Raw genomic sequence first — 14363 nt, forward strand, 5'->3', positions numbered from 1 at the left:
CCCATCATATCCCGAACTAAAGACATTTCCCTTGATTTCACATAAGGGAGAATGCACCCACAGATCAGTACTCAGCACTTGAAGGAGAAGCCTGTATTACTCAGCTAAGTGACTCCTTCATCTACCAAACCGCAGCTCTGCTGACTCTGACTCTCACTCTTTCAGATCTGTATTATTTCCTCATGGCTCCCACTCTGTGCTACCAGCTGAACTTCCCTCGGACTCGAACCATCCGCAAGAACTTCCTCTTTCAGAGGCTCTTGGAAATGGTGAGGTTTGGCCCTGGCCCATCTCCGGACACAAAAAGGAAATATTGACTTTATGTATGTTTAAAGAATACGACAGTTTATTCTTTTATACCATGAAAAAAACAGCTGGAGGAACAATTGCATCAGAAGTTGAGAAATCAGGGGCTTGTTAGTTTTGTTTTTGCCAGGATTTGCACACAAAGACAAAATGGCAAAAGGGCTAACTGCATTTTCTCCTTATAAGATGAGATCTAAGCAAGGTTTCCTGGTGCAGTACCTTCTGACCCACTTTCCCCCTCCCGGTCAACAGAACTTGGCACGTGGCTCCAAACAGTAAGCCGTAGAGCTGGGCTATAAACACAAAAGTACATTCTGCCCCATGTGCCGCTGTGAAAGCATAGCAGGAGAGCAGGGCTGAGGGTGGGGGAAGCCAGAAAAACACAGCTATTGTTTCTCTGTGCTGCGTTGCTGTCTGGTTTTCTTTTTTTGCTTTCTGGGAAAGAAATGTTCAGAAGTGGCATCTGCCTTTTAGAAGTGAGGACTCCCATGTGGCTCAATCACCAGAGCTGCTCACTCAGATTATGGGCGGTGCCGTCGGCGGAGTTGCTTGAGATGTCCCTGGGGGCAGTAGCTGCCCAAGGCCCACGGGTTCGGAGTGTAGCTCTGGCAGCTCCCTGTGTGTGCCTCGGGTTTATTTTTTATTTTTTCAGAAAGTACCGTCCTGATGTTTCCAGTCTTTTCCTATGCGGGTCCTGTTCTTGACAGGGTAGCTTTCAGATGGCTGTTCACAAGTGAATAAATGCAGTTTCCTCAACACATACCTGTCAGGATGAATGAAGAAAAGAGCAGTCAGAGTCACGTCTACCCACACGCGAATAACTCGGATCAGTTCTGCCAACAATCAATGACAAATGGAAAAAAAAAGTCTGTGTTTTATCGCCTCTGCTCTTTCTTTTTCAGCTTATCCTGATCCAGCTGATGGTAGGGATAGCTCAGCAGGTAAGGGCCCTGATCTTTCCTCCAGGGCCATGGATGGGTTGTTCCTCAACTTCAAGAGTGTTTAACATGGGGGCTCAACAGACTAATAATAAAGCAGAAGGGTGTGCATATTTAATTATTAAATTACATGTTACTTAAGGCCCTTGAGGTAGCCCCTGTATTTTAGGTTGCATCCAGCAGGGGGGGTCCTTCAGTTTCTTTCCCAGGAGTCTGCTGTAGATTCATGTATTTTTCTTGTCTCGTAGTGGATTGGGCCGATCATCCAGAGGTCAGAGTGCACCTTCACAGTAAGTCACCGCAGGTGTCCGCTGCAGCCTGCTGGGCTTTCCCAGCCCCTGTTTCTTCCTCACGTGCAGCTGCTCTTATCAGTATTCCCCAGGAGATGCCCTTGTCAGCTCCCAGCTTCCAGACAACACACTGGAAAGGGAAAAGGATGAGGGAGGAGGGACACTGTGTCTGCAGTGAGGAGTTCCTGCCCTTCAGATCAGTGTGTAGGCTGGCCAACACTGCATTTCAAACACCCAGGACAGTTTTCGTAGAATAGCCTCAGGTGGTTGGAGTATGAGATGAACAGTGCCGCCATACTGATCCAAAAGTCCTTTTTAAGTTAATTCAGCAATGTCATATGAATCAACTGGAAAACCTAGGAGTGGGTGTTCAGGGTCTGTTGGCTGGTTAGCCCCTGGAGGTGAGTGCTACCTGGCCTCACCAAGGTGCCATCAGTCTGCAGAGACTGTGTACAACACTTTTATTTTAGCTGAGAAATAAAACACTGCAACATGGGTATGTTGTGCCTTTATGACATTTATTTTTCAGAAACACCAAAATTGTCGAAACAAACCAGTGGCATAGTACGGCCATTTAACTGGATTTAGAAATACGTCCCCTTACAACAGTTCAAACTAATTGCTGTCAGTTGGAAGAAGTCATTACCTGTTAAAAGCATTGTTTGCTGTTTTTCCTTTCCTATTTAGAGAAATATTTCACAAACAAATAACTGAAATTGGGAAAAGGGCCTATTTAAAATCCTATTGAAACATGTTTTCAAATGTTCAGACATACTAAAGGGGTAAATCCAATTTATTTTCTAACTACATGAATTTGTCTCCTAAATAATAACTCGTTACATTTTGAAGGTTAAAGTCAACTCATCAAAAATAGAAGATTAGTTTTGTTGAAGCCACCAATCAATATAGCAAAACTATATATTTAATTGACAAATAAAAGACTAGTTTAAGTCAGTGACCACGAAATATGTACCACAGACACAAAGTATAATGTGTGTATAACATGCACAAGAACAAGTTGAAGGTCAGGAGAGAAGAAACAGGAATTAAAAAAAACACCAAACATTTGGCAACAGTGATATAAATTGTTTTTGTAATTTTTCCACCAACCAAGAGCATTCCAAATGAAATCTCTCTCCACCTGCCCTGTTCTTCTCAGCTCTGAGATGCTGGAAAGGCTGAAGGTTAACTTTCTACAAACTACAAAGACAATAAGGATGCGAGAAACACTGATCTCTTATGGCAATCTGAGAGTCCTTCTCATCCTTTGAATCCCTGTGAGATTTTGTCTCCTCCATAGGTATAGTTAAATGGTGTCTTAGTCTGTGTTCCTCAAAGAGAAATGTATGTAACACAACCACAGGCAGAAAGGTCTGCCGATCACACTAAATAAAGAAATAAAATAATACTGTTACACATAACTGTGCAGAACTGCTCTTTGTTGAGCCATGAAAAATATTGGACTGGATCTCAGGTAATGGAAAACAACCAAGAACTCCTGTGTGGTGTCAAACCATGCCGGAGGGTGTGGACCCAATTGCTGGCGGAATCTGTAGGCAAGGAGGTTTTCATCCAGTGATGGATCAGCAGAAAACGATTATGCAAGGGGGTGGGAGACTTCTATAGTCTAGAAGATACCCAATAAAATCTACTGACTGTATCTTCTAGAGTCCCATACAGCTGGATGACTAGGATGCCTCCATTGCCTTTGGTTATATCCAGCCACATTTTTAAGTTCATGACAATTTAATTTGTGCGTTGACATTCAAGCATAAAACAAGAAGTTCTGAATTGAAATTTGACTCTGTGTCCAGTTGATTTTGTATCTGAAGTTACGGTGGTCTCCTTTTCCCTGACCTGTTTCAGAATATGGATACCACTGCAAAGATTGAGCATCTGATGGAGTTGGTGGTGAGTCCTCAGTACTGCCTCTGTAGTTACTCTTCTTTATTCTCTTTTTAATAATTTTTTCCTTTTATAAAGATTCTGTCAACATTTCCTGTTGGCTGTTGTGCTATTCAAAAAACAAAGAGAGTCCAGGGAAATTATTGCTTTATCTGGAGTGCTCACTCCTCCCAATTCATTTACACCTGGCAGCCCGTTGTTTCTGAATGAACACTGTTTGGTCTCGCAACTTTGAAGTTAACCGGTCCTGACGGTGGCCTTTTCTTACAGGCACCCAATCACTTCCTCTGGCTCATCCTGTTCTACCTGCTCTCTCACTCCTGCCTCAACTTCATCGCCGAGCTGCTGTGCTTTGGAGACCGCGAGTTCTATGGGGACTGGTGGTAAGTGAGCCCCGCCGAGCTAGGAGGAGGGTGTGGTAACAGTCCTTTAGAGATGTGACGTGGTTTAGTTAAACAACAAGATTAATCTGGTCCCTCTTTGAGCTCATCTTTTAATTTCATGTTTGTTCTTTTTGATCAATAATAGTTTCTAACAACCCATTGTGCTGAGCATTGCTCACCATGGTTTTGAAGCACTAACGATTTCTTTTAATTGGATTAGTGGCCAAAAACAGGCTACAGAAAATCCAAAAGAAACATGAATGCCTGCCATGTGTGAACTTTTCCATCCAACTTCCTATGTGCCCTGCTCAGTGAGTAATGGTGCTGTCTGTCCACCCCAGGAATGCTGATAACCTGAAGGCCTTCTGGAGTAAATGGAATATTCCTTTCCACAAGTGGTGTTCAAGGTATGTGCAGACATGCTCCCGATCTCCCATCTGCAACTTTACAGCCCATAAGTCAGTATCCTTACACCTATAGATGAATGCAGATGTGATCTGTATTTCATTTGTCTCAATCTGAAAATTACCTTTTTATTGAGAACTAGGCATAATAAAGAGCCCCGCACTGTTAAAATTCACCCCCCCCCCCCCCCCCCAACAGTGCTGGAGCGGAGCAGTTGTCCAGAAATTGTCCAGTTGGGTACAAACCTCAGCCTGATGCCAGAGCAGGTCTTTCAGATGCAGGCTCATGTGCGCCTGTTATAGTTTGTGCTTGGTGTTGTGCTTCACCAGGTGTATGTCAGGGCTGCTAAGGTTAACACTGATGACCTGTTAACTAGTATTATTCCTGTAGTAGATGCTGTTTTTGTAAAATCATGCCTTCTAATAATTCTGTTCTTCTAAAAACATCTGCACAGACGGCATCTCTTTCCAGATAAGGCATTCTGTTATAGACCTAGGCATTCAAAGAATTTCCTGGATTTCAGGACAGCATTCTGTCTTTTTATCAGAGATACAAAGTCCAGTTGGTGTTGGTTTAATCCTCTCACTGACCGGCAGTGAGAAAGTACAAGCTCTGTAACACTCCTGCTCTCCTTAAACCTTATCAGATACCTGAGAGATCTCCATGTGCTTCTCATCCTCTGCCTTCAGAGTTTCTGGTTGATCTTATTTCCCCACCTTTTGACAGACAGAATCACATACAGTACTGTAACAACACCATGCTTTGTTTGAAAAGTATCTGTGAACAGCTAACATCACAATAATGAATCCAGTCATTTCTATTTCACAAAGCTTCTTTACTTGGTGTGCTCCCTTTCTGTGAGTTGCATTACAGAACCGAGCAGTCAAAGGCAGACAGAAATGTAAAACAGAACGGGAAATGAAGAAATTATCTGTAAGAAGTAAAGAGTATTTATAAACAACTACAAGTTAGAGGACATTTTACAAAATGTTATAAAACAGTAAAAAATGTCACATGGTTGCAGCTTGTGAGCTCCCATAATACAAAAGCAAGGGGTAGCAGCATAGGATTATTCCACTATATTGTCACTATATTGTGACATATGGTCAGATATCAAATTAAAGGTAGAGATATGCAATTGCAGCAAAGCTGGAAGTGTGTGGTCACGTGCTGGGTGATGACCTGCTCTCCTCTGTCCGCCAGACACCTGTACAGACCCCTGCTCCGGAGGAGACTGGCCCCTCAGCACGCAGAGCTGGCCGTCTTTGTGATGTCTGCGGCCATGTGTGAGGTACCACGCCCTGGGGGACCAGACATTCATCCACAACTCTCTCCACCTGCCCAAAACAAACGACGTAATGGAAAGACCATTACAGTTCTGACCCTGCATTTCACCTGATTGCTTTTTTTCTGCCTTCTCGCTTTTGCAACATCGTGCTGTCCACCGTGCACGGGGAAAGAACAGTCTGTGGATGCAGGAGATCATTCATGTCAGGAATCTTCGGTGTGCAGGAGCTCGGACATGTCTAAATCCCTAGGAATTGTTTAGATACTAATGCGTCACGGCACACTAAATAGCATTTTTTTCTATTGATTTGTGAGCAGGTGATATTCCTTTGATGATGTGTGTTGTTCTATGAGAATGAGTTATGGGTCAGCTAGATCAGGGGCACCAAAGGGATACAAAACTGTGTACCTGTGCATTTTTATACAAGTCATTCAGTGCTAAAGATTGTGTGAAGAATAAGGTAGTTATATAATAGTTATAATTAATGATAATTAAGGACAGGAGCATTGTGTTATTTGAACATATCAGTTTCATAAAGGAATCTTATCATGTTATATTATATAAGAAATCTAACCTGGAACTGTAGATGTGGACCCACAAAGCTTCCTGCACCCAGGAGATTGCTCTCTTTATTCTGAGGCAAATGGTTGGTTCAGTCTCTTTCACGTCTGTTGTGGCCTCTCCTGAAATCCTGTTCAGTTTCAGGTTTTTCTCACCAAGGTAACAAAAGACTTGGGGAATCACTGTTCTTGGTCTGTAAAAAAAAAGAAAAAGAAAACCATACTTCACAAGAATCAAAAAAAAAAAATCAGCTTAACAAACACAACTTAACAAAACGACAACATCAAGACTGTTGAAGCTGAATATTGGCACTGATCTGTTTCTAATGGCTGTTGTTTCAGTAGTAAGTGGATAACTGTCCTGTACTGGGTAAAGATTTTTAAGTCTCAGGGAAGAGTTTAAAGTGTTTTTTATAGCATCGTGATACCTGCTCATCTCAACATGAATCACATGTTGACCTTTACATTATGACTTACAGTACCATGGATGTAGAGAGGCAGAACTCCAAAGTACATGGTTTAACAGCTTCTGATATGGATAACATGGAATTTCTGATTAAAAAGAGTGGATTTCATGTAAGGGCATTAAAGCTACTCTTGCATTAGTGAATTTCCATGATCTGCATTGTTTGGATCAGAGACGTGTCTTTCAGCTGACTGAACTGTTCCTTATTGTCATTCAGTTCACCTGACTTCAATCCAGACCTCAATCCTCCCTCTCTGTCTGATATTGTACTTCACAGTTCCTCATTGCTGTACCTCTGCAGATGTTTCGCCTCTGGATCTTCATCATCATGATTCTAGAGGTAAGATCTGAATTTGCTTGATAAATCAGGTGTTACTCTTTGTACTGGAATTTACAGACTTCTCCAGAATGTAGTAAAAGCCTTATATCCTAGCACATGTGCAAATTGTCCTGCTTGTCCCTGTGACTGTCATTGACAAGTGACTGCTCTGAATTTGTTCATTGATCCAGGGTGTTTGTGGTACAGGCAAACACCCTGCTCACCAGTCCACCCTCAAACTGCCTTTGACTAGTGCCAAACAGCTCAACAGACATGCCTATAAAGAGCACTTGATTAGATTTGATCATCTGTTTTCATGTCTGTTGTCCGTTCCTGTCTTATTGTCCTTTTGCCTCATCTCAGGAAAGATTTCTGAGCAGCGACACCCCCCTGTGACCACTGTGTGTTCATGTGCATCTTGAGGTTCTAGCAGAAACATTAGCCCCTGTACTCTAACGCAAAGAAATTACACAGAGACTCACTTTGGAACCGTTTCCATTGTCAGAAGTACTTGTTTCACAAACTCTCTTTGGGATCTTGCATTTTAGCACTGTGTGAAAAACCGTGCTATGATCTGATGAAAGGAGTATCCTTTCTTAACTAAAACATTAACATGTTTACATGTATGAAATACCCATCTTGTCCTCTGTTTTCCTAATTATGTCTGACACTGTATGTAAGGCTGTTTATGCAATCAGACAGCTTACTGTGCATGTTTTCCTTTGTAGTATGTCTGCTTCACATATTCTTTCATTTCTTGAAGGTCAAACCACAGTGCCTCACTCCAGAGTCTTGTCTCCCCAGATCAAAGTGGCGTACTTCCTGGGGCACTATTTCACAGGGAACTATGGCAACGGCATGGTGTGGCTCTGCATGCTCCTGGGCCCTCCCATCGCGGTCATGACCTACTTCCACGACTACTACATCCTGAACAAGGAAAACTCCTCCTGGACGCTTATTTTACCACCACTCTAGACCACCAGCTCTGTGGGAAACCCGGCCGATTAAAGGCTTCTCCCCTGGAGAAAGCAATGCCCCGTCTCGTCTAGCGTCTGCCATGTGTGCTCTTCTGCTCTGTAACTATGGCTTCTGGATTCAGTGTTTTGCCATTCTTATGCTCCTTTAAATGTTTGCTTGACACCCATTTAAGTCATTGATGTTAATCCTGATTCCAAATGCCATACTTGTTAATAGTCAAATTGATGTAACTGTTGGGCATTCGCTGCCTAAGATCTGAACTGTCATTCAAAATCAGCCCTTGTCCTTTTTACAGGAGAGCAGGGGTGCAAAGCACAGCAGTCTCATTATTCACACATGGGAGAAACGGGCAGCACTGTCTGAAATATGGCCTGCACTGCAAGGACTGCAGTGAACTGAAGCTCGAGACAAAAGGCACTCACTGGTATTAGCACAAGAAAAATGAGAAGTTGTTTTATTTAAGCATATTTCTGGGATAAATTGCAGTCATGATGACCTCTGTGAAACGTAGTTGATTGTGTATATTCTACGGCTGTTGGAGTCAAGCTTCTTAAGACATTGGGAAGATGTGAAATGGGACTTTTGCCAGTCACTGGATTATTAGAAAACTGCATCCTGCAGAGGACCTTTGTCTGGGTTACCTACAGTCATGGACTGAGCAGCAGTAGGTCCCAGTGTGCCTCTGTGACAAAAGGCATCCTTGGGGCTTCCATTCCAGTCTGCATCACGTGTTTATTCCAGATCATCCTTGATTTATTAAAGAGACTTCAGCTCATGGATCAATTTAGCAAGTAAAGGCCAAGTCAGTAATGAGGCTCTTACAGCCTGGACCGGAGGAGTCAAGGCTGCCTACCCCTGGTATAAGACAGAGATCCTTCTCCCAGGGTTCCTTGGGGAGCTACTGCTTTGTAACTTTTTGTAACTTTAAAGGTAACTTTAATCCTTATTGGCAGCTGCTGTGGGACCAGCTGTGTACTTAACCTATTCATCAAAGAAATAAAGAGCTCAGAATGAAGAATAACCAGAACAGCTGTGATTCTCTATGACAGGGTCATAAAGTCCTGGAGGGCCACTGTGTTTACAGTTTTTCTAAGCCTCTTTAAAGAACCAGCACCCAGGGGAGGGGTTGGTACTGTACATTGGTTAAATCCCTTAATGAGGTGGTTTGGATTGAAGAGAAATTATTTGGAATGAAAATCATTGCCATGACCTTCCTGGATTTGAATCCGACATCCCTGCATAATGAGCAGCGTTTGGATTAAACCATGTCTTCGTCCCATCTTCCAAATATCTCATGAGGTACTCTATTTTCCATGGTGTAGACACTAGAGACTTATTTTCATTTAATGTAGACCCAGTAGGGAGTACCAGTTAAACGGGGGCAAATTTCCATGACAAGATTTTGTTTCTAACTCTATGCTGTCACACGATGAGGTTCCCAGAGATTTAATCGGTAGACATTGTCATGGTCTCAGCTGTCTTTTTGACATACATTAGGAAAGGTTACCAAATTAGCGAAATTTAACGAAACGGTGAACTAGAGGATCTGCAGCAACACTATACATAACAACTCCGGATTCCAGTCTCGTTTTTGTTAAAACTGAGGGGTCCCTACTAATACCACGGAATAAAACGAAGAATCATATTCCAGCCAGGGACGATCGGGCTGCACTCCGCTGTTTCCCGAAAGGCTTTGCGGCTCTCCAGCCAGAGTCATGTGACTCTGACATTGAGGCGGAAATGAAAGTTAACTAGAGGCACCGGAGCTGAGCAGGAGCAAGGTACGCCAGAGCTTTTGGAAATTGTATTTCTCTACCGCGATAAGCTTCCCTTCTGTCTGGAGCCGGCTTTCTCCAAAGTGACACCTTTTCTCTTACGGAGGGTCAGATTACTGAAGCTTGTTTTGCTACCGTGCTTAGAAGTGCTGCCCGCTTGCTTGTGGTTTGTGTGTGTTATTCTAGTCCGGATACGTATTGGTAACAGACAGCAGCGTTTGTTTTGTTCCCATTCGCGATACAGGGGAAACGCGGGGCTGACGTGCTCATATGGGGGTTCAGTCTGCAGTGCCCGGGGGTGTCCAGGGTTTGTAACGTACGCTAGAACAGAGATGCGGTGGGTAGGACTGAAACCCGAGTCGTAGTGATACTGTAGCTCTGTTTCTTCCTTATTTCTCGGAGCACGCAGTTTAAGGTGTGTTTGTTGCCGCATTTAGCAAGCAAAAATGAGGAAACATTTCGCACCGTTTAGTCATGGGGAGTTCGGTGTTGTAACATTCTCTTCTGACTCCTTTTGGCATCCAGAACTATACGACTACAATATAATTCATCTCCCATACCGGAGTTTTCTTTAAAAGGATGGATAAAATTACTGCTTGATTGATTTCCTCGCGTGCAGGTGAAAATGTATCGTACGTAAGGCTGGCGTCTTCCACCTGCGAAGGGAAAATGTAATTTCGTCAGCTGTGCAAAGGACTGCGGTATTGAAGTCTCTCCTGGGTCGTAATACTCGCAGGAGGGGCTGCTTGTACACAAAGCGTCTCTTGAGCGATGGAGGGTATTTCATGGTCAGCAGAGGTCGGTCCTAAGGGCGGCAGGGGAAACAGAAACTAATGCTGGGTTACCCAAGATGTGCCACCATCCCTGTTCTGATCAACAGTCTTCGTAGACAGCATGCTGAAAGACGATTGTTCTGCTGATAAGCCTCTTCAGCTTTCGTCATTTTTTTTAGTCAATCTAATAAATTCTATCTGTTACGGTTTTGGGGCCAGACTCCTTCTTCAAACTTATTGATGGCGCACACAGTGCATTCCCTGCTTTGTGGTAAAGACTTCAAATAACTAAACTAATTGAAGACGCAATGCAAAGGGGTATTTCTACCCATACAATCCGTCCAATCACGCAACGCCTAATCCGTAAGTGAGTATTAGGCGGCATTGGTGTCGGAGAGTGTTAATTAGGTCTGTGGCTATCGCTTCCTCACCTGATCTGCTGTCGCATGGCATCCAGGTGCGGTAGCGCTTCAGTGGCGGAAGAAGTGGGGTCCTATATGTGAAGTACATTGGTAAAGCATTCTATTAAAGCAAGGATCTGTCATCCTTGAGCCCGATTCACAAAGGATTGGTAAAACGGAAAACGTATAAAGCTGAAACGTAGTCTGTGTCGGAACAGTGGTAAAAGACAGTGCTTCTGTCACCTGACTGGTGATTGAAAAGCCCAATTGCTTATTTTCCAATGGGACCTAGTTTTGAACAGATGGCACTACAACCTTTTTCGAGCCAGGCTGAAGTTTTGAGTACATTCAATACTGCAGGAGGCTTAACTATAAGGTGTGTGTATTTGATTCACAGCAGGTTTCTTGCATACTGGGTTGATTCTAGTTTCTGTGCATAGCATGAGGTAGTAACAATAAACTTTATTTTATGTGTTGCTTTTAATACTGGCTTCTCAAAATCGCTTTATAGTAAGAAAAAAGGTGCTCTATGAGAGAAGACAGCAGAGTTACACGATTACAGTGTGAGTTTGGAATGCAGTAGGAAGGCAAAGGGGCAGACGCAGAAACAATTAAATAGAAGCCCTTCTAAACGGCATGCTAAATATAATATAGAAGATTTTATATCGTTTAAAGGGGGCGGAGCGGAGGCTCTGTGGCTCAGGATCTGCGCCTGTGGCTGGAAGGCTGTCGGTTCGTATCCCGCGGCCGGCAGAGGAATCCTACTCCGTTGGGCCCCTGAACAAGGCCCTTAACCCCAGCTGCTCCAGGGGCATCGTATAAAACATATAAGACCCTGCTCTCTGAGCCCCAAGCCTCTCTCCCTGTCTGTGTGTCTCATGATGAGCAAGTTGGGATATGCGAAAAGACAAATGCCTAATACAAGAGATTGTATATGGCCAATAATAGTGATCTTATCTTAAATATGAAGGTTTTGAGTCTGAGGTAAGGTAGCCTGTGTGTGCTCTCCATGAGTGCTGATGTGTCCAAAGCAGCAGATTTGTCCAGTTTCCAGTTTACATCCTCTTGCAAGACTGACATAACTGTGGAAAATAAGAAAACATATTGACTGTTTGGTTACTGGCTGCCTGAGGGATTTTCTGTCGATGGAGGAGTTCTTGTGCATCTCCCACTTCTCTAATTTACTAATGATAGTGTTTCTTTGGTGTGATCCTGCACAGCCACCTTTTAACATGGTGATTTGACACATTAGCTCTCGCTGCTGTAGCTCCTCTTGACTCTTGTTACTGCTGTTCCAGAGCTAATTACTAAGAAGCGAGTTGTTGACGTACCAAAGACAAGCCATATGCTTTTAAAATGTGGTTCCTGTGATACAGAAAGTACTCCCACATTAAAGTGAGCATTACTTCTCCCATGTATTTTTAGTTCTAATTCTTCTTGAATTATTAGTGCTAATACTATATAGGCCTATGAGTTTGAAGCCTTTCTGGATATCGGCATGCCTGGGATAACACTGCACCTCTATTTTTGTTATGCAAATCCAGATATATCGTATTACTCTAATTCTGCCCTGATCTTTGTGGTCATTGACCCTTGTATTTGAATGGAGGTCCAGTAATTACACTAAATATACCTCATTGTGCATGTTATGTATGTTAATTGGATCCATTTAAATCACTGGGCAACGGCTTTATCTGGGTCAAAACCTTTCTGCACCTTTCTGATTTTGTATGGAGGGGGAGGTATGTTCCGTAGTGCCGTCTGCATGACAGGCAGCGTATTTCGGCAGCACTTTGTGGTTGTGTTCCGAGTCACGTCAGGTTATTCCCTGTGAAATTAGTCACTAAAATCTATGATGTTTGTTGATGTTGGCTAAATAGTTCCCATGTGTTTTGGCTTTGTTAGAATTGGTTACCAAGACCTCCGGTTTATGAGATACTTCAAAGTATGAATAATATTTTCATATTGCCACTGAAATTTGTTGGGCCTTCCAAACCTCAATTTACAGCCAGTGTGTGTCTGTGTGCCAGCCGAATTTGAAGCCCCACATTTGTGCTTTCTTTAAAATGTATACTGAGTGCACGCCCATTTCTAAAAGGTTTTTTCATAGCAGGAGTTCGTAATTAGACTTTTGTTTTGGATACACTGGTGGGGTAGGTGGGCTGGATTATTTAATCCACTGCAAATTGCAGAAAAATAAAGGAGTGCATATAGGTTTATTTAATGAGTATAGTGTTGTGTGTGTTTATCAAGTTGTATGAATTACAGATTTTCTGCCATGCATTCATCTTTTAATGTAATGCATTGATTTGTTTGCAAACCATCTTTGCAGTCTTGCGTTTGCTGTTTGCTGGCTCCTGATGAAGTGACTGGTTGGATGAATCGTGTTTATATAGTCCTGGTACTTCATATGCATTTGACCTCCTACAAAATATACAGAAGCTCAGCCCACACATTCAGTACAATGTGCTGCCCAGAAAGAAAGTAATTATCCAGTTTTCTTGCAGTTCTGCTTCCATGGGTATTGCTACAACCTTGTGCATGGCCACCAGCATGATGTGAAAGGCTGAGCTGCAAGCTGGATACCTGTATATAGAAAGAAAGCACTGCAGGCCTATGGAGGTGATTCTAAAGAACTGCACAGCCCTCTAGTCGGCCCACACCTGGAATACTACCTGCAGCTCTGCCCCCACGTTTTAAAAGGGATGTTGAATAGAATATAAAGAGAAGCAGCATGGACTAATTCCAGGAGAGAATCTTGATTATAGTCTTAATTCTTTTTTAGTCTTGGTAAGAGTCTGCTCACCGGAGGTGTGATTGAGGCTCATTGTAAAGCTGTTGAAGTAGCTGACCCTAGCAACTATTCCAATCAGCACGCAAATACAAGGGCATAACTGGAGACTTATTGTGCACAAAGAATTAAAGACCTAATTATCAAATCTTGCTGAGGAAGCACATGTTCTGGGATCTATCAAAAACTGGGCTTGATGCAGTGATGATCTAGAAGATGGCCAGCTGTGGTGGTTTGAATGGCATACTGTCATCATGTGAGTCTTGGGACTTGGTACGTCTTGGCATTTATTTTTTAAGGTCACAGAATACTGGAGTAAAAAACTCACCAGTCAAAGCTGGTTTAACAAAATGTACTTTAATTGACGTTAACTAAAAGCTTTCCCAGACTGACCAGAGGCTTTGGGGCTTTAAAGTGGTAACTGTTGATTCATTGGCTATTTTGTGTTTGTTAGGGGTAATCTGAAGACTAAAGCTGGCATGACTCACCTGGTGTAGTTCAGAAAGGAAGAAGTGCGCCTCTATATCCTATATGGTGGTGGCTGTGGAACGCTGGCATTTTCTGAAAAATAACCCATTTTGAAGTCTTAATGGGAATTTATGGCTGAGCTATAAATTGTAAAAGATGAGGGACATTGATAAGTTCTCATAGCATGGACAATTATGCATGTTAAAACAAGCAAATGCACATAACCCCTCTAGAATAAAAGGCCTCTGTTTTATTAAACCCCTTTTATTAAATTTTATTAAGAGATATCTAAGCTGGAGCAATGGATCTGGGGCCAT

The 14363-nt window shown here is 42.8% G+C and overlaps 2 protein-coding genes across 9 annotated transcripts in view; both read left to right on the forward strand.

Moving 5' to 3' along the window:
• Positions 1 to 8859, forward strand: part of LOC102683351 (diacylglycerol O-acyltransferase 1-like) — a 17934-nt gene extending 9075 nt beyond the window's left edge. For 6 of the 7 annotated variants that reach the window (XM_015368158.2, XM_015368161.2, XM_015368159.2 and 3 more), the window contains 9 exons: positions 166 to 269; positions 1209 to 1247; positions 1493 to 1534; positions 3401 to 3445; positions 3710 to 3822; positions 4164 to 4229; positions 5431 to 5582; positions 6819 to 6881; positions 7665 to 8859. In XM_015368158.2, the coding sequence (XP_015223644.2) occupies positions 166 to 269; positions 1209 to 1247; positions 1493 to 1534; positions 3401 to 3445; positions 3710 to 3822; positions 4164 to 4229; positions 5431 to 5582; positions 6819 to 6881; positions 7665 to 7909 (869 nt within the window). In that variant the 3' untranslated portion in view covers positions 7910 to 8859. The remainder of the gene's footprint in view (positions 1 to 165; positions 270 to 1208; positions 1248 to 1492; positions 1535 to 3400; positions 3446 to 3709; positions 3823 to 4163; positions 4230 to 5430; positions 5583 to 6818; positions 6882 to 7664) is intronic. The other variant, XM_015368163.2, reaches the window with a different exon arrangement.
• Positions 8860 to 9555: 696 nt separating this feature from the next.
• wwp2 (WW domain containing E3 ubiquitin protein ligase 2) overlaps positions 9556 to 14363 on the forward strand; it is a 117649-nt gene continuing 112841 nt past the window's right edge. For both annotated transcript variants that reach the window (XM_069181384.1, XM_069181385.1), the window contains exon 1: positions 9556 to 9619. The gene's annotated coding sequence lies outside the window, so the exon portion shown is untranslated. The remainder of the gene's footprint in view (positions 9620 to 14363) is intronic.

Source organism: Lepisosteus oculatus, chromosome 20 (assembly GCF_040954835.1).
Source record: "Lepisosteus oculatus isolate fLepOcu1 chromosome 20, fLepOcu1.hap2, whole genome shotgun sequence".
Lineage (NCBI taxonomy): Eukaryota > Metazoa > Chordata > Actinopteri > Semionotiformes > Lepisosteidae > Lepisosteus > Lepisosteus oculatus.